We start from the raw sequence: 18,620 nt of genomic DNA, 5'->3' as shown, positions 1-18,620 counted from the left end.
TCATAATGGCCGCCGAATGTTTCCGGCGGGATCGCTGCTTCCGTCCATCTTTCTTTCTCCACATACTGTCGCGAGGTGAGTGTTTACGCTAAAAGTTTTCTCGAATCAGAACACGAATTTACTAGTTATAATTTAAATGGACACATTTAAAAATAATTCGGGATTTTCTACATTGATTTCAATTCATTAATTTAAATTGAAATTATATTATCTTTGTTAAAAGATAAAATATTAATCTATAACCTTAAACGTGTCCTGTTCAAGACGAGCGTGATGCACAACGCGGTATGTAAAATGTATGTTTAATCTTTTATAGATCAGGATGTCGTCCCACTTGGTTTGGAGTATTATCCGCAACAATAATGCCTTCTTATCGAAGAAGCGCAACATTGACAAACCATTCAGTACTGTAAGTTTTTCCACTGTGAGGTTATCCACAAGATTCTAATATTTTTATTGCTTATAGGAGCAAGGTAACTTGGTAAACCTAAACTCATACAGATTCAATGGTTTGGTACACAAGAAATCAGTTGCCATTGTGGATGGACCCAAGAAGAAGGGTTTCACTGTCATCTACAAGAAGGCCTCCAAGCAAAAGAAGCCAAGACAGAGCACTGTCAAGAGGACAATGAAGAGTGGACCAAGGAGGTCTCTGTTCAAACTGAAACGCTTGTTGAACAAGAACAAGTACCGCACGGACTTGACACAGGTATGAACTATTACTTTTTCTTACAAAGAAACTGCCTAAAACGAATTATATGATGAGTTTTACCACCAAGATCTCCGAAAGTTGTGAAGATATCATATCTGGTGTCTGATGATATCTAACTGATTTTATTGCTCTTTTGTGTTACATGGAATGATATTAATTGATTTGTCATTAACTTGCAGGCCGCTTTGCGCAGAGCCAGCGCGGTGTTGAGATCGCAGAAGCCTATTGTTACTAAGAAAGTAACCAAGCCCAAGAAGGCAGAGTAAATGTTTTGTATCATCAATAAGTAAATAAATCAAAAAAATTCAACTATGATTTATCAAAGCATCCAAATCCTTTCCATATCAATTAATAAATCATATTGCATGTTATTACTTTTACTACATTATTATGTTACAGTGAAATATTTTTAAACCAGCAAGGAACTTCTGGAGGGTAGATACCAACTGAAATGGTAATTATTTTCACATTATTACTACGTTTCTAAATAATATTTAAATGATGAGTTTTACCACCAAGATCTCCGAAAGTTGTGAAGAAATTATTTAATGGTGTCTGATTTTCATAATAATTAATCAGAGTTTTCTTGTCTTGCAATTATATTAATATATTCGTTTGCTCTTTTGCAGATTTATGACCAATATTAACTTGTTTATATCACGCAGACTTCTGGTTGCAGGAGTACAAAAGGTAAGTTATATCCAAATCTTGAATTCTAACTATTTATTTAAATGATGAGTTTTACCACCAAGATCTCCGAAAGTTGTGAAGAAATTATTTATGGTGTCTGATTTTCATATGTTTAATTAAATATTTTCCTGACTAGAAGTTTTATTAATTTTAAATTATTGTTTGCAGATATTTGACCACCAACAGTCATTTCAGTCTACAGGAATTTAAAAGGTAAATTTGGTCCTAATGCTTAATTCTAACCAGGTATTTAAATGATGAGTTTTACCACCAAGATCTCCGAAAGTTGTGAAGACATTTTATTTGAGTTCTGATTCTCAAAATAAACTTCATATCAACCTGAAATCTTTTAAAATTACTAATATTTCCCTATTTTTGCAGATTTCAATGGAAGGAGGTACCAGATGTGCAACGACGATCCAAAAAGTAAACTGTATATGTATATTAAATTCTTATCAAAATAAATACTTTTATCGCATTTGACGTTTGAAATAAATAAACTACCTTACTTCAAGTAATTAAAACAAAGAGTTTTGCATATCTCTCTGCTCAGGTCGCGTTTTAAATGAATTAAACCATTTTCTCATTTGTTTTCTATATTAAAATCTTGGGGTACATACATTTTATCAAACAACTTATCATCTTCATGTAAAACCGCCCACCGTTTAGCAACATCTGCATTACTACTCTTTCTAAACACCATACAATGTAAATATTGCAACTTTTCATAAACAATTCGTCTGAATCCGATTTTCGCTAATACAAGTCTCCATGACTTCATATACTTAGCATTTGCACCAACATGTTTTGCATCAGGACTTATAATAACCAATATACCTTCATGTTTGAGAAGTTTGTATGCATTCTCACAACATTTAAGACGTAATTCCGGCGTTGGAAAGTAATCCAACAGTAAACTAAACACAATTATATGATAAGACAAACCTGTGCACTGAAATTCACTGGTTTTACATCTTTTGCTAGGTCTAGGTTCACTTTCATCATTTAAACCAACATTAGCTATGTCTATGTTTAAAAAATCACACTGAATCACTTCTTCATTACTTGGAGCAATGTCAATAGCAACTACTTCATAATTGCTGTACTTTTTAAATGGATTGTAACAACTGCCAACATCTAACAACTTAAATTTATCAGGAACTTCTAAAATATTATCTAGGTCTACAGTTAAGTCACATTTCTTAGCAATTTCGTCCTCTTGTTGTCTACACTTCAATATGGTAGTATTAAAGTACTCCTCACATTTGTTATGCACCCAGGTAATTCTTGAAAGTGCTTTGGAATTCTCTTTCTGTTGATTTTCTGTCCAATGTTTGCATGCTAAACTTTCCATTGTTTCTGCATATTGTGTCAACATTGACTTGTTGTTAACATGCTTCTGCCACGTTTCTTCCCAGCCGTGCTCGGTTGCATCTTTTCTTAATTGTTTATGCACTTCTTTGATAAAAGTTGATAGTTCAAGATGTTCTTTAGATGCCTTTTGATTACTAGACATTTTTAAATCGTCTGAGGAAGTTAGCACTTACAATATCACATAAAATAGGCTTTTTACGTTGATTCAAAGTGTAAAATATATGTTTTATGTATGAAATGTTAACTAAATGTAGCAATATCACGTTTGAACAAATATCTTAAGGTCGCTGAGGTTAAAAGTAACCTGTGGTAACCAAGTGCCCCAAGGCAAAGCAAATTCAGATCATACAAATTCATATTGATCATATAAAGAAATCAAATTCATTCTATTTTTAATTTATTTGAAGTCGCATTAAACGCGGAAATCATACTTCTTTACTTAATAATATAATTTATAGTGCTAAATATAACAATCCACTTCATTTAAAAGTCGGCCATAAAATTTATTGTAGAGCATACCGATAAGATAGAACTCTGTACGAAGATAAGTCGGATAAGTCGCAACAACTGCAAAGTGACGTTTGTTTCATAAATAGTAGTTGTGTTCTGTCCAAAATATTTTAAAAAACACTTTCCTAACTCACGACCCTTCGCAACCACCAGTCAACCCCTAACACTCCCCAATCGTTTTAATTTGTGATCTTGTGATAGAATGCTCGACGTTATGTACCCATTTATGGCATTCATGGTAAGTTTACGTGTGTGTAACCTCCACGCAATTTTTCCGCGCGACTCGCTGCCAATGTTTTAAAATTACTTTCAGAATGTTGAAAGTACACGCTGCTACATCGACGACTTATATTCGGCGGACCCGGAGAAATGGCTGCAGTCGATTCGCTGCATCAAAAACAACGTCATAGGCTCCAACAAACAGAAAGAGTGTGTAATTGCACAAGGCATTCTCCCAAGACTCCTACAACTTCTACAGGATAAATCAGTGAAAACGGCGGTGCGGGTGGAGGCGGCGGTGACAATCGGCTCATTGGCGAAGGGCACAAGTAGACACATTGAACTAATCATCACTGCAGGCACCATTGCATTGCTATTGAGTGTGATTGAAGAATCAGACCCCAGCCTGATTGATGCATGTCTATGTTGCCTGCGGACTCTTGCCCAGCATGACACCAAGATTAGGAATATTAAATACACATTGAGCCAACTAGAGAAATTGCTGAGCTTTGCAGGCCCAGCTGAGAATATGTTGAGGCAGTCCTGTGTGGCAAGCATATTGATTGCCGCGTGTAGGGGCGCACAGGAACAGAACGATTTGTGCACAGTGCATGCACCTAGCGTACTCGCGTCGTTGGTCTGTGTCGAGCATCTGGCTGTGCGCATTCCCACGTTGACTTGCATCGCCGCGATGAGCTTTAACAATAAGGCGGCCGCTATGGAGATTGCGAACACGTCTTATAAAGATATCAAGATTCCTTATGTTTTAGTTGAATTAGTTTCTAGAGATAAACCTATTGAGATGCAGCTGGAAGCTGCCAAATGCTTAACGAATATTCACAGGTAATTGTTTCATTACAAACACTGAAAACTTAAATTTTCCAACCTGTTGTTTATTTTATAGAGCTGGTGTAATACCATCTACAGATCCAATCATCACGTATCGAACGCTTCCCTGCTTGGTGCGCATCTGTCAAACAGAACACACCGAAGAGCAACGCGCGCGAGCTGCGGACACGCTAGCTTACTTAACCGAAGTCGACAGCGACTTGCAACAAACAGCGGCGATTTCAAATCAGTTGGTATCTTCCCTTGCGACACTTCTAGTATGTGAAGGTGCAGCAGCACGACAAGCCGCCTTTCGAGCCTTTGCTTCCCTAGGTGCAAATGACGAGGATATTCGCAAGCGCATTATCGAAACACAACTCTTAATGGAACGGGTGGTACAGGGTCTTGGTGATAACGACGAGAATGTGCGTCTTGCCGCTGTGCGGTGTCTGCATTCACTCAGCAGGTCGGTGCAGCAGTTACGCACGACGTTTCAGGACCATTCGGTTTGGAAACCCATCATGGCATTATTAGCAGGTATTTATTTATCATTTCGAATTCATTTCAAATATTTTGTGTAATTTTAAATGTTTAGGTTCACCCCCTTTTGAATTACTTAGCGCGACATCTTCCGCATTGTGCAATCTACTCCTCGAGTTCTCCCCAGCGAAAGAATCGATGATCCAACAAGGTGTCATCCAGTTTCTGGCTGCTCTAACGACGAGACCTGAACCCGCGCTTCGATTAAACGGAGTGTGGGCACTGATGAACCTCGCGTTTCAAGCAGATCAAAAAGTTAAGTCAAACATCCTCACCGCACTCGAAACCGATCAAATCTTCCGACTACTCGCCGATATGGACGTGCGAGTTTTAATGAAAACGCTAGGTTTATTAAGAAATCTCGTCTCGCCGCGTGAGCACACCGATAATATGATGACGCTGCATGGGCCACAAGTTATGCAAGCGGTGGTTTTAGTTTTGGAAGGTCCTCACACACCAGAAGTAATTATTAAACATTCTTGCACTTCTTTTATATAACAAAAAATGTATATTCTAGGTGAAAGAACAAGCCTTGTGTATATTAGCGAACATCGCCGATGGTGAACGAGCGAAAGATCACATCATGGAAAACGAGGACGTGTTGAAGAAACTAAAGGACTACATGACACACCAGGCGCCCGGGCTGCAGGCAGCGGCAATCTTTTGCATCGGTAACCTGGCACGCAAAGGTGAACCCGGCGCGTTCGAAAGACAAAACAAGCTGAAAGAACTCGGAATGATCAACATTCTGCATCAGCTCGCGTCGACCACCTCCGACAGTCTTCTGTTCGATAGGTAGTTTGATCGTTTCGCACACCTCATGTACAATGTACACATTTTTAAGCACGCACGCTATGCGTATTCTTATTCCGGTTTGCTTTTGGACGTGGAATAAGAATATTCTTAAACTATGACTAATATACTGTCAAATATACACCGATCGTTACCATTCGCCGCATTCTCATTGAATACCCCGGAGTTAAACGTGTCGTCTGTTTCAGAGTAAAGTCTACACTGACGCACTTTCCCGATCTGTGAAGTTTATGAATTTATTTATACTGATAAGTTACTCTCGTGGTGCAGCTACCAACAAACGAATGTCCAAGCAAAAGAAAATGAAAAACGAAATGTAATTCAATGTGATGTGTAGACTGATGACATGCTCATAGTATTTATCGTTTATTTGTTCAAAGGATAAAACATTTGACAAATGAATCTCTTAAAATCATCAGTGTCATTCTTTGATTCGTAACCGATCCGCATTTCCTAACGAAAATAAGATCCTTTTATCGGATCCTGCGCAATGTGGTAAAAAGTTTGACTGCAATTCCACTTTAAGACAAATTAATTGTGTTTGCTTCTTCATTTTTTTTAAACGTGATAAATAATTTTGAAAATATAAATAACTCATCTTTATCACCCTTCTGCGTTGAGCACAAAACAAAATGTTTTTATGAAGGGACAATGCATAGTGGCGCCCCCTCTGTAGGAAATCCCCTGGAAAAACATTTGTTTGTATAATCACTTATCGCTTGGCATTTCCTTATCACAATACATGCATTGTAGTGGCGCCCTCAGCGCGGAAAAGCCTATATTACCGACGCAAAAGAAAAACCAGCGTCAACACAAATAGCATGTCATTTTCGCGATGAAAACTAGCTCATCACCTCAATACTAGTTATCACCCCCGTTATCACCACACGCCGCGTAACCACGCGAACATATTCAAAATGAAGACGATGCAACAGTATTGGGTGACGAAGAAGAGTGTTGCACGCAAGTTTGGTGGCAAAGAAGACGAATGTATCATCTCCTCGGATGCGGAACTCGACGCAAAGCTGGAACTGTTCCGTTCCATCACCGAGAGTTGCGCCCATTTACAAAAAGTCATCGATATGTACCAAGAGCGCTTATGTTTACTGGCGCAGGAAGAGAACGCATGCGGGCGGTACATGAAAGAGTGCGGTAAGAATGAGAAAAACGCCTCTGCTGGACAAATATTAACAATCGCCGGTAAATCACTTGCGTATTCTGGGCACCAACGACTCACACTACGACCATCACTGGTAAGACTCCACCATGAAGTTGAAACATTCCGAGGGCGAGCTGTTTCGGACACTAGAGGAACCGTAATGGAAATGGAGAAGACTAGAACTGAATATCGCGCTGCACTAAGTTGGATGAAATCTGTGTCGACACAACTGGATCCGGATACTGGGCATGGCCTGGAGAAGTTCAGAAAAGCACAGGCTTATGTAAAAAGCTCCAAGGTGAAATTCGACCGCTTGATGTTAGCTTGTTTACAAAAAGTGGATTTATTGGCAGCGGCGAGGATGCAACATGTTTTCCCACGCGTTAGTAGCGTATCAAAAGTCTTTGAAGACATTCTCGAATAAAACCTACGATACTCTCATCGTAGCATTGAGCAGACTTCAAACTGTAGAGCCTTATGATTTCACCATTGTATCTGAACTAGCTGTAGGTCCAAACAACGACGAAGAAGTTGATAAAGATAAGAAAACTTACTTCAACTCTGAATATTCCGACGATAAAGAAAAATCAACCACCACGGTAACATCCACTGAAGACAATAAAGAGCCAGGAATTAGTAATGATTTACTTGGTGAAGATTTTACGCAGTTTCAACAAAATCAAACCGTGGCCGAATCAACAACTCACTCCGAATTGTTCGGTTTGAGTTGGCCATCGGCATCTTCGACGAATATATCGGATGCGTACGCTTCAAGTGAATTTATGCCATCGACCCTACTCCAACAAGATTTCCTCTCGTCCATGCAAACACAATCAACACCAAGTCAAGAAGAAAAGAACGAATCGGCGGACAAATCTAAAGCTACCAACGAAGCCCCAAAATCATCGCAGATGTCTTGGTTGAGCATGTTTGCGGAACTGGATCCACTCGCGCAGGAAATTGACGCTAATGTTGGAGATAGGGCATAAGGATAAGGCGTCGCCATTTTGTTTATGCAGCCATTAAACAAACGAGCGATCGACAACTAGAATCTCCAAAAATTACCCCTTGCCATATACATTGACTTCAAATTTTTGCACCATAAATGTTGTATATTTAAAATATAGAAATATATTATATCCTCATAAGAAAAAGAAACGTTTTAGGGTACTATATATATCATTACTAATTTCTCTTTTACTAACGTTATACTACTTATTATTTATTGCAAAATAAATTTAAGTAAAGTAATCCTGAGTGATAAATTAATCTAATAATATCTTGCAAGTAAATAATCTAATTTTACACCAAATGCAATTTGTACTTGGTTATGTTTTGATTGATTTATGAAGTGAATTCTGTCTTAAATGTCTACCTCTGTTCGCCGCATGAACTCTGACGAATGTATTGATTTAAACCGGAATCTAACGCGCAAAACAGTGCAGCGTATATAAACAACTATTTAAATTCTAAATACCTTTAAATTTGCAATTCAAATTGCAGGTGATTTGCACACAAAAGTCCAGAATCTTCCAGAAACTACTTCTAGTCACTCTACTGCATATCATAGAGATAAAACTGCATCAATGGCTCAAAACTTTAACAAAATATTTGTCTATGGCAGCTCAGTTGCTCTCATAGCAGTGATTCTATATGGCGTAAGAAAATACAGATCAAAGTCATGGGGAAGATGCACCAACAAAGAATCATTGGTTGGAAAGACAGTGCTCATCACTGGAGCAAACAGTGGACTTGGTTATGAAACAGCCAAGGAACTAAGCTTAAGAGGAGCTGATATCATCATGGCTTGTAGAAATAAAGACCTAGCACAGAAGGCTATAACAAAAATTGAAAATTCTAATATCTCCAATAAACTGCTCTTTATTGAAGTGGATCTTGGATGTCTTGACTCAGTAGTCAAGTTTTCTTCTACTGTGGCACAGAAATACTCAAAAATTGATATTCTGGTGAATAATGCAGGAGTTTCTATTCCTAACAAGCAAAAAATGACAACACCTGATGGTTTGGAGATTCATTTTGGTGTGAATTATCTGAGCCACTTTTTGTTGACAACTTTAATGATGCCTCTTTTGGAAAAAGCAGGACATGCAAGAGTTATCAATGTTTCCTCACAACTACATCAGAGGGGATCAGTTAATTTGGAAGACATTAACTATGAAAAGCATCCACCAAAAAGAGCATATGCTGATTCTAAACTGCAACAGATTTATTTCGGACAAGAATTGGCTAATAAGACCATGAATAAGAGTATTCAAGTGTATAATTTGTGCCCAGGATGGGTTTATACTAATTTGTTTAGGCACAGTATCCGAAATGTGTTTAAACTAATGTTTGCAATACCAGTTGCTTTCTTTTTTATGAGATCAGCTAAACAAGTAAGTGAGATTAAAATAAATCAATTTAAAGCTGTATTGATTATGTTTCTGATTTAACAGGGAGCACAAACGATTATTTATTGCGCAACCGAACCTGCGCTTAAAGAGGAAAGTGGAAAACTATATCGAGATTGTCATCGCTCAACATCGACGTATGAGTTTACCCCAACCGAAAGAGAACAACTATGGACAGTATCAAAAGATCTCATTGAAAGTAAGGGTATCAAAGTACCTGAAATTTAATTTAGCGTACCGTTATGTTTGCCGCTGCTTAGAACGCATTTAAAACACAAATTTGCCGCATCGTGTGATAGAACGTCCTTACAACTAGAGTTATAAAGATAAATACATATATATTGTACAAAAGGTACACCAGAAATAAATATTGAATGTTAAGCTGAAATTTGGTTGTAATTACCTTATGATTTATGATTTGGGAAGTCGATATAGCCCACCGGAATACACAAGTTGATGATCCCGGACTTTGCGATCCAGAAGTTGGCGCAACTCAGCAACACTACACTCGATCGTCGGTCCTTCAAATGCGAACATTTTCAACATTTGATGAATGCGTTCCAGCGGCATCGAGTCGAGATTCATTAACATTCCGTTAATGTACGACCACATTGTCTGAGAACACAAAATTGGTTAAAACATAAAAACAAAATGGCGCAGATAAAGCTTAACGACGATTCAGCCGAAGATGGCCGAACATGATATAGGCAACAACAGTAACATAAAGAGACATTACCTGTAATTCTTCCTCTCTTTGGTCTTGTGCACTCGCCATTGCACTCTCAGCTTCCTCCTCGACGACAATATCACACGCATTATTAATAGTCGCCTCTTTATTTGGTTCCTCTTCAGTCAATTCAAAGACATCAGGTTGTATCTCAGTAATTAATCCGCGACTTTGCCAGAAAGAGATTTTTTTCCGTAGATTTGTAGCTGGTACTTGCATTGTATGACTTAATTCATCCAATTTCCACACACTTTTATCTTGAAAATGCATAATAATCGTAGCATGCACTGGAGTAACAGACAAACTAAGCTGCCTATCAGGTAGTTCAATCTCAATATCAACCAGGCCCAAGTGTGACATCCACGTTAAAGTTCTATTCCCTTTCAAAGTCTCAAAACCTTTCGTAAAACGCTCTAATTGTTCAGTAATCTTTTCATGCAACTGAAGTTTTTCATCTTTAAACACCGGCCAAAATTGTTTCGATAGAATTATCGCATTCATCGGCACATCCACCTCGATATACTCTACATCTTGCTTGATATGATGCGAAATACGCTTTGAATCCGCTATATCTTTCATCATAACTCCACAGGAATTCAATTGTGTGTCACCGAATCGCAACTTCATCAATTCTAAATATCGTATTTCTTTTTCTGTATCGCATGTTAGCTGTGTCAACAAACGATCAGCAAGTAACGTGCGATATTCACTAATAAAAAGTTCCTTACTACCATAGACATTGATAAGCATTGATACTATATCTTGATTTCGGCGATTGTCAACTGGTGGTTTCGTGTTTTCAACTTCAATTGGATCGGGTGTCCATAACATACAAGATTTCCATTTGTCAAAGTCTTCTTCATCGGTTGTTGTTTCTTCGAATGGTTGTACATCAGCGTGGACTAATTCTTCTGACAGATCATTAGGTCCTTCTTCGATGAAACTCAGCACTACGCAGCGGATAGTGTCTGAACGAGAGCGGAGGTATTGATGTACTGGTTTTGTGATAGATTCAAGAAGAGCACCGGAAGAGTCTAAGACTCTCATCGAGCGAATTGCAGCTATGTAAGCTGTGAGTATGTCCGGAGTACTTACGCCAGGATGTAATAAACGAGTTTCCATGGATAATCGTAACTTCATAGTGAGAATTGGGCGTAAATTAGTCTTTTTTAAACATGCACTGATGTCTTCTAATGCTGGTAGTGATTCAGGATATTCTAAACATAAAATTATTGTAGTTAAATAACAAAATTTCATGAAATATCCTTACTTACCTATAATAATTGTAAACAATTGTGAAATTCTCATCAAAGTATAAGTTTCAAATAGAAAGTTTTGCAGTTTCATTGATAAAGCTGCTGTTACAGGTGCATCAACAGAAAATGGAATTTTTTCGAGCCAAGGAATAATAACTTCCGATAACCACTGAAAACATTAAAACAAAAGCCTAAATTTCTTCAATTTCTCAATAAAACAGCATTTACCCGTGTTAATGAATGACTACCATTAGAAGAAATAAATGACACATCAAATGTGTCTTTACAAGTTTTCTCAATGTGTTTTTCTATGTAGACATAAATCAAATCAGTTAATACTTGTCCAATTAACTGCTCAACAAGGTCCAATGCAAGTAATTTCCTACAAATAAGACATAAAATATTAACTCTTATAATATTAAACTTATTCTTATAATAACTTACACATTTGTTTCATGAAAAGACTGCAGACAAAGACAATTATCCTGCAAGCATACTGTGCAGGCATTATCAACCATACATGGACCATTTTCCTTAATTTTTAAAGCTGTTTCATAGAAACTTTGCACTGTGTGTTTGTAATGCAATGGCATCTGAGCAAACAATAATGCCTTGAAAATTACAACCAATGCTTCTACAACTGTTTCTTTTTGATACACTGGCTTTACAAAGTTAAGTTTCTTCCTAATTTCGTCAATGGTATTTGCCAGAACTCTAAATTGCATGTGATATTCATCCAAAAGTTCAACTGCACAATAGAAATTCTTGAATCCATCACTTTCTGACTGGTGCAATTTGAAATACTGCCAAAATTCAGGCACTACTATTTCTCGTACGTGTTTCTCTATGCGATTTATTACGAGATTTTGAATTATTTCAAATAGAGAAGTTGAATTGAATGAATTGGCAAGATTTGTTAAGTTCTCTTCGGGTACTTTGTTAAATGGCTAAAAATTATTTACAAATTTGTATAGTTTTAAGGTTACATATAAGTTTTTAAGGGTTTTTCAGAAAACTCACCAATGAATACGTATCACACAATATGGGAAACGTAGTTTGGATTGTATTCCACATTTTGGCTTTATTATCCATTGTAAATTGTTATTTGAAACCAATTTATTAAAAGTTTAAACTTTTGCAACGGACTTCTCGCGCACTTGTTTTCGTTTGGGTTTTGACATTTGACATTGGATCAAATTGGAAATGAAAACAACCGAAATTTGCAGAATAAATCGCAGAAGAAATACATAAAAGCTGTCTTGTCTGATGTAAGGCAGCAGTTGTCGTTGTTTTTGTTGCAAGTTGAATAAATGTCTTTATTCCTATTATTTATCAAATCCTATCAAGAAATTCACAAATGGTTTCACATCTTGTAAATTTTCCCGTTGCCATAGCAACACATAGAAAACTTTTAAACATTTACAAATGAATGGAGGACTCTAATACAAAAATTCCAATAATATGTTAACGGAACTTTATTTCTCTGATTTCTGAATCAATCCAAGAAGCAATACAAAAGTCCTACAACAAATAATCAGAAAAAATATTTATTTTTCCATGGTAATATATTAATTTCGAATAAAATTTTGGTGTCAAGTCTAATATAAGCGATAAATAACAATAACAAGTGAAATAATATAAAAAAAGAATCTGTGCGTCTTATATTTTTCTCTGAATATTGCAAACAGAATCTACTGTACTGTACAAGACTAGAGTAACCTGTGATAGTTGAATGCATTTGTATCGTGTCCATTCGTCGGCAAACAGCAACAAATATTTAAATTACTTTAAATAAGAATTAACTAAAGAGTCTCCCAGACTCAATTGTGTGACGTAATTGTATTAATTAATAATATAACATCGTAACTTTGATGAGCAGACACAGATAAGTGTAAAAAAACAAAAAACAATTATTTGTAAATTGAAACGTTGTGTGATGTATCAGCATTTAAAGTATTTCGTTTGTGAATTCATCAATATTGAACCAAAAGTGCTTAATTATTATTACAACGCGTATAAAATGACTGAAAATCTTCTATTGAAATAGAATTTACGCTTTTTGTTCGAACGCTCTAACTAAATAATACTTTGTATTTCAATATTTAATGCTGTTCATGTCTCTCGCACTGCTTTTCTCTTACCATTAATTAATTCTTGTGAAAAATTTAAGTTAATATTTACAAAATACTTTACGAATCATCATTATCATTCAGTTGCGCTCATTACGATTAAATGAGCGCCCTAATTGGTTTCGCTTACGCTGTATGTGAGCATGCAATAAATATCTGACTAGTCAACGTCGGGGTGCTGCGTGATCTTCCGTGACGACCACATCCAGTACATGAACTTTGAAAACGAACTCAGCAGCCAGGGAAACGCGCCGCCGCCTAAAAGGATGTTCTTGCAGAAATACCTTAAATAATCAGTGTGCATTATTAAGGAAGAATACATTTTCACAGAAATATCTTGAAATTGTTAAATAAAACTAAATATTTTGTTAATTTGACTTGAATTAATATGAAAAGGATATATTAATGTCCATGGTGAATGGCCACCATTCACATAAAGGACGTATGTGAATCCATCATTGCATCTACCTTTTATTGAATAGTAATATGGTAGAAAGCAATGCAGTTTAAACCTGTCAACATTGAATTGCACAATATATTGACACAAAGATAAGCTATAATAAGTCTACTCACTTTTTGTTCTCATAAAACATGATGGCAGCTGAATTGGTTGTAAGCACGTGTAAAAATATGGCTTTTATTTTGTTCCTATCATTAGATGTGAGGTGATTGATCAATGAATTAAGCAGTAGCGATGCTATTCCATTCCTTCTGTATTGCTTCGCAACGCCCAATGACAGTATGTAGGCGACATCACTGTGCTTCAGGAAGGAGTTCGCCAGAAATCCTTGATCTTCTGAATTTAGTGATGCGTACGGTTTGATTTCGGCGACGATTAGGCCAATTATTATTTGATTATAAGTTGCAGCAAGAGCATAGAACCTTAAAACCACCCAGAATGATGTTAGAAACGTTAACAATTATGATTTTATAAAGAAATTAAGTCTCCCAATGAAGAATTTATAATATTAGTTGATGATTTTCATTAAAATCGCAGATTTCAATGTTTGTTTATGTTTATTACTCAAAATAAAAATACTTATGTCTTAGTGAGTATAATTTATAAAATAATTGTTTGAACTTTAACCAAGAGTAATTAAAAGTTAAATCATGTACCTTGTACCAGAGGTAATCTCCTCATACCATGACAATGGATATTCAATAGGAAACCAATCCTGGCACAGTGTTCGAACTTCATCCAAATCATTGGGACAAAGAAACCTCAATTGCACATCAGCAAGAGAATAGAGTGGTATGTGATCAATCAAGTAATGTTGGTTGAGGGCACCATTGCTGTTTTCATTTTGATACCTGCAAAAGTACATGTGAAGTATGCTGTAGCATGATGTGTGCTGATGATCAATGACATAACAAAATCCAACTTGCCATACCAACTAATCCCAGCCATAGACGTAGTATATCAAAGACTGCACAATTACTGGCTCTGGTGTTGTTGTTGTTGATTTAGCAGTCAGTGGCATCAACCAAAGCGGCGAGTTGTTTTCATTGAGGACGTATTTCCCTGCAAGGTCCTTGCGTGTTTTCCGTAATGTTATGTGGATGTTGTTTTAATGGATGTACATAATTTTCCAATTTAACAGGTATAGCTCCATTTCAGGCGACTGCAATCGTTGCACTAGAAGCACTCGTCGAACGCGAGACCCGCGAGTCGTCCAACGAACGCAACCATTTGCGATTAGCGCCGATACGGACTAATTTCAATTTATTCTATTTATCTGTCAAAGATAAGAAGAAAATGTGTGTGACTTGCAGTGAGTATGAGTAGTTTGACTTGGTTGACTTGTGTCAAACTAGTCAAAACTCAACTCAAATCCCTGATTCATTCACGGCATTCGCTTATCGAAGTACATGAACGCGAAACAACTTCAACCTAGTCATGATTCATAGCACGATAAGCAAGAATTGCAAAAGGGTTTCGCGCAGTAGTAAAGTCTAGAAAAATTTGCATTTTTGAGGTTACATTAAGGACGAGACTGGAGACTGAAAGCGATACGAGCGGAAGCTCCTGCTGCTTCTCCTGCTACCTTTTACCCACCACTCCTTTGATGTTGTTAATGTTTAAACGACGAGCATGGTCTCATCTCCGCATTCATACAATTCCAACGCGTTCCTGCGGCTCGGTTAACGCAAACAGTTTGGTAGCATGGCTTGGGGAAAAGTAAGCAGCGGCCAGCGTGCCATCGTCGCCAGTCAAGTTGTAACTTTCTACGAAAGCAGATGAGCAGCAGGACGTACAACAATAGAAAACGTTCGAAATGAAAGTTGTTACTTGCATTGCACCAGTCAATATGGCTGTTATTAAATATTGTAAGTTATTTTGAATTAAATTTTAACTAAACATTAGTAAAATGCAGTCAAAACTTTACTAAACTCACTAGTTCTCGACAATTTTGTTTATTTTGACACGTCTTCGGTATTTATTTCCGTTTTAATAACTTGATGGAGATAATACAATAAATTTCACTTTGTGCTTAATTAAATCAGTGTATTTTGTCAACATTCCACTATTAATTTGAAGCTAATAGCACATTCCAACCATCAGAAAGTAATTTATTTGGTATGCATTTAAAGCACCTTATTAAATTCTTAATTTAGCTGCTCTAGGCACACTTTTATGATGTATTCTATAAAAAATATATGGCTAACTTGTTTCAAAAGTTTTTTCATCTTTTAATGCAGTTTAAACAACGTAGTAAACGCAAATTGCTTAATTTCGCTCAAAATTGAATTATATACAAGTACAGTTATACAATTTCTCTATTAATTTGATTATTATCGCTAATTATGGCGGTTAAAATCATTAGAGACTAATTCGTCTCATGTATAATTAAATTTACTGCAATTTTAAACTGAAGCATCACATTTTTATTAGTTAAATGCGTTTTTCTTCGTATTTTTGTCTAAAACATGTAATTTGTAGAAGCAATTTCATAATTGAATCATTTTAGATAATGTGGTCGAAGTTTCCCAGTTAATTTAAATATTTATGGTTCTGGAAACTGATTTATTGACATTTATATTGAACTCATGCTCAAAATTAGATTTCAAGCTTTACTTCCATGAAAATCACGTATTTTTACTTGAATTAAAGATTTTATAACTTAAATCAATTTAAAACACTTTCACATAACAACAAAATTATTTACTATTTCATTTTTATAGGGGGAAAGCGTAATGACGAGTTAATTCTACCCATAAACGACTCAATAAGCTGTACACTTTCAATGGAACACGTAAGTGATTAAAATTATAATCAATACTTGTGTTAAACCAACATTTGTTATTAAGATGAATGCAAAAACAACAATAGCTGTAAGCCCAGACTTTACCGAATCTCAATTCTGGCTGAACGGCGTCGAACAATCAATGGACAACAAGCGATTTCAAAACTGTGTGAATGAATGTAAGTTATATTTAAACTTTCTTTTACGCGCTGCATAAATTTGAATAACTTTAACACACTTTGTTTGCGCAGTAAAACGTCAATCAAAAGAAACCGATATGTTATCCTGGTGCATACGAATCTGCTCCGAAAACAACTTCCCCACCGCCGCTGGCCTTGCATCCTCTGCTGCCGGCTACGCTTGTTTAGTCAAAGCGCTAGCAACAATCTACAACGTCACAACAGACTTATCATCAATCGCCCGACAGGGTTCAGGCAGTGCATGTAGAAGTATTCATTCTGGCTGGGTCCAATGGCATAAAGGCATTCTTAATTCCGGTGAAGATTCCATCGCTACACAACTCTACGATGATTTACACTGGCCAGAAATGCGAATTTTAGTTCTAGTCATCAACGACTCAAGGAAAAAATACAGTTCAACGTCAGGAATGAAACAGAGCGTGTTAACTTCGGAATTTCTAAAACATCGCGCTTCTGAAATAGTCCCACAACGTATATCCGACATGAAAGATGCTATACATCGTAAAGATTTTCATAAATTCGCTGAAATTACAATGCAGGATTCCAATCAGTTTCACGCGGTTTGTTTAGATACATTTCCACCGTGTGTCTATTTAAATGACACATCGCACGCGGTGATAAATTTAATCCATGCGTATAATGCGTTCAGGGGACGTAACAAAGTAGCTTATACCTTTGATGCCGGTCCAAATGCATGTCTATTTTTGCTGGAGGAAGATGTTGAAGAAGTGTTAGCAGTTGTGAATCATTGTTTTCCAACTGAAAAGCCCACTGAAGATTATTACAGAGGAATTGAGGTTTCAGAGGGTAGTTTTCCGGTTGGTTTAGACGCGCCTGTAATGGAAACTGATTGTTTGAAGTATATTATTTGTACTAAACCAGGAGAAGGTGCTAATGAGATACATTCTGGGCATTTGTTGAATGATCAGGGGTTGCCAAGTACTTAAAACGATATCAGGACTTTAACAAGACAATACAAGACAATAATTACCTAGTAGTAATTTCGTAACATTTATTTTTATAATAGTCTACCCATGATTTGACTTTTTTACATTTTATCAGCTAGTTGGAGGATTTATGTTGATGCCTCTGGAAATAGAAGTAAATTTTAAACTTAATCATTAATACTCTTTGACTTTACAAATAATATTAATATTTCACTCAGTTTTTAGTATTTTGGAGTTATTCAAATCAAATCAAACAAAATAATTAAAAAATCAGTATTTGTAAGTTTTGAAATCTTTGCACACTGTTTGAAAACTAACTTACAATAAATGACTTATTCTCCCCCTAATTATATAACATAAATTGCATTTAATAACTATTTAAATATCTTATTTATTAGTATATCTTACTCTCTGGTTTGCCATCCACCCATTGTGTTATTTTGATCACAGATGCTCCTCTCTTGGCAGCATCAGCTCTGAATTCAGGTTTCAGTGCTTCCCTCAACATTCGGGCAGCGATGGTGGAGTAGTTAATGTAGCTGAAATAATAAATTTAAATATATTTAGTAAGATATGAGAGGTTATTGAAAATGAGCACTACTTATCAAACAAATGAAAGTCGATGACTACTTATTGATTTTCTATTATTAACAGTGCTGTAAACTGTTTAGTTGCAATTAGAATACTTACTTAAGTCCAGCGGCTCTCCAGGCAGTCATTTTTGCAAAGTTATATAAGTTTTGAGAACAATCCTGCAGGAAACCAGACAAAACTAGCCGACAAGAAGCACACTTAAAATGGCGACTGCTGTTATGTCACATTCACTCCCTCCATAACTCGAGTATTCTAACTTGAAATGT

General features: G+C 36.4%; 9 protein-coding genes across 11 annotated transcripts; 5 read left to right on the top strand and 4 right to left on the bottom strand.

The window, feature by feature from the left end:
• Positions 1-10: 10 nt before the first annotated feature.
• Positions 11-1,021, top strand: RpL28 (ribosomal protein L28). Its single transcript, XM_065306574.1, has 4 exons — positions 11-75; positions 317-409; positions 467-709; positions 892-1,021. Exons 2-4 carry the CDS (start codon positions 323-325, stop codon positions 976-978), a joined length of 417 nt encoding a protein of 138 aa, XP_065162646.1. The 5' UTR covers positions 11-75; positions 317-322; the 3' UTR covers positions 979-1,021.
• A 959-nt stretch (positions 1,022-1,980) lies between these two features.
• Samtor (S-adenosylmethionine sensor upstream of TORC1) lies at positions 1,981-3,080 on the bottom strand. The gene has a single exon (XM_065306570.1). It carries the CDS (start codon positions 2,916-2,918, stop codon positions 1,986-1,988), a length of 933 nt encoding a protein of 310 aa, XP_065162642.1. The 5' UTR covers positions 2,919-3,080; the 3' UTR covers positions 1,981-1,985.
• A 304-nt stretch (positions 3,081-3,384) lies between these two features.
• LOC135795010 (armadillo repeat-containing protein 8-like) lies at positions 3,385-6,101 on the top strand. The gene is made up of 6 exons (XM_065306563.1): positions 3,385-3,524; positions 3,600-4,348; positions 4,410-4,870; positions 4,929-5,335; positions 5,391-5,668; positions 5,875-6,101. Exons 1-6 carry the CDS (start codon positions 3,489-3,491, stop codon positions 5,909-5,911), a joined length of 1,968 nt encoding a protein of 655 aa, XP_065162635.1. The 5' UTR covers positions 3,385-3,488; the 3' UTR covers positions 5,912-6,101.
• Positions 6,040-12,568, bottom strand: mr (anaphase promoting complex subunit morula). Of its 2 annotated transcripts, XM_065306562.1 has the most exons (7): positions 12,260-12,568; positions 11,684-12,186; positions 11,468-11,621; positions 11,258-11,408; positions 9,993-11,200; positions 9,660-9,871; positions 6,040-6,370 (listed from the first exon to the last, which is right to left on the bottom strand). In XM_065306562.1, the coding sequence occupies exons 1-6, from the start codon at positions 12,329-12,331 to the stop codon at positions 9,668-9,670; spliced, it is 2,292 nt and encodes a 763-aa protein (XP_065162634.1). In that variant the 5' UTR covers positions 12,332-12,568; the 3' UTR covers positions 6,040-6,370; positions 9,660-9,667. The 2 variants fall into 2 exon arrangements, with proteins under 2 accessions (XP_065162634.1, XP_065162633.1); XM_065306561.1 differs by lacking the exon at positions 6,040-6,370 and having other exon boundaries at positions 9,575-9,871.
• Positions 6,402-8,096, top strand: ICA69 (islet cell autoantigen 1-like protein). Its single transcript, XM_065306565.1, is given in 2 exon segments — positions 6,402-7,206; positions 7,208-8,096. Coding segments are annotated over 2 exon segments (1,230 nt in total). The 5' UTR covers positions 6,402-6,603; the 3' UTR covers positions 7,835-8,096.
• Positions 8,145-9,644, top strand: LOC135795015 (retinol dehydrogenase 11-like). The gene is made up of 3 exons (XM_065306568.1): positions 8,145-8,291; positions 8,349-9,241; positions 9,302-9,644. Exons 1-3 carry the CDS (start codon positions 8,213-8,215, stop codon positions 9,482-9,484), a joined length of 1,155 nt encoding a protein of 384 aa, XP_065162640.1. The 5' UTR covers positions 8,145-8,212; the 3' UTR covers positions 9,485-9,644.
• A 202-nt stretch (positions 12,569-12,770) lies between the features above and the next one.
• Naa60 (N-alpha-acetyltransferase 60) lies at positions 12,771-14,897 on the bottom strand. Its single transcript, XM_065306572.1, has 5 exons — positions 14,760-14,897; positions 14,485-14,679; positions 13,942-14,250; positions 13,770-13,880; positions 12,771-13,664 (listed from the first exon to the last, which is right to left on the bottom strand). The coding sequence occupies exons 1-5, from the start codon at positions 14,774-14,776 to the stop codon at positions 13,529-13,531; spliced, it is 768 nt and encodes a 255-aa protein (XP_065162644.1). The 5' UTR covers positions 14,777-14,897; the 3' UTR covers positions 12,771-13,528.
• Positions 14,898-15,556: 659 nt separating this feature from the next.
• On the top strand, positions 15,557-17,902 carry Mvd (mevalonate diphosphate decarboxylase). Its single transcript, XM_065306569.1, has 4 exons — positions 15,557-15,696; positions 16,552-16,622; positions 16,678-16,792; positions 16,865-17,902. The coding sequence occupies exons 1-4, from the start codon at positions 15,645-15,647 to the stop codon at positions 17,758-17,760; spliced, it is 1,134 nt and encodes a 377-aa protein (XP_065162641.1). The 5' UTR covers positions 15,557-15,644; the 3' UTR covers positions 17,761-17,902.
• On the bottom strand, positions 17,801-18,606 carry sun (ATP synthase subunit epsilon stunted). Of its 2 annotated transcripts, XM_065306582.1 has the most exons (4): positions 18,451-18,606; positions 18,169-18,299; positions 18,083-18,103; positions 17,801-17,902 (listed from the first exon to the last, which is right to left on the bottom strand). In XM_065306582.1, the coding sequence occupies exons 1-3, from the start codon at positions 18,477-18,479 to the stop codon at positions 18,093-18,095; spliced, it is 171 nt and encodes a 56-aa protein (XP_065162654.1). In that variant the 5' UTR covers positions 18,480-18,606; the 3' UTR covers positions 17,801-17,902; positions 18,083-18,092. The 2 variants fall into 2 exon arrangements, with proteins under 2 accessions (XP_065162654.1, XP_065162653.1); XM_065306581.1 differs by lacking the exon at positions 18,083-18,103 and having other exon boundaries at positions 18,451-18,605.
• Between the last annotated feature and the right edge of the window lie 14 nt (positions 18,607-18,620).

The sequence above is a fragment of the Atheta coriaria genome, unplaced genomic scaffold, assembly GCF_025399875.1.
Source record: "Atheta coriaria isolate IRGN ID8LTWV9N9 unplaced genomic scaffold, Caltech_Dcor_3.1 hic_scaffold_6_pilon, whole genome shotgun sequence".
Lineage (NCBI taxonomy): Eukaryota > Metazoa > Arthropoda > Insecta > Coleoptera > Staphylinidae > Dalotia > Dalotia coriaria.
This window is presented reverse-complemented; position numbering and strand designations above follow the sequence as displayed.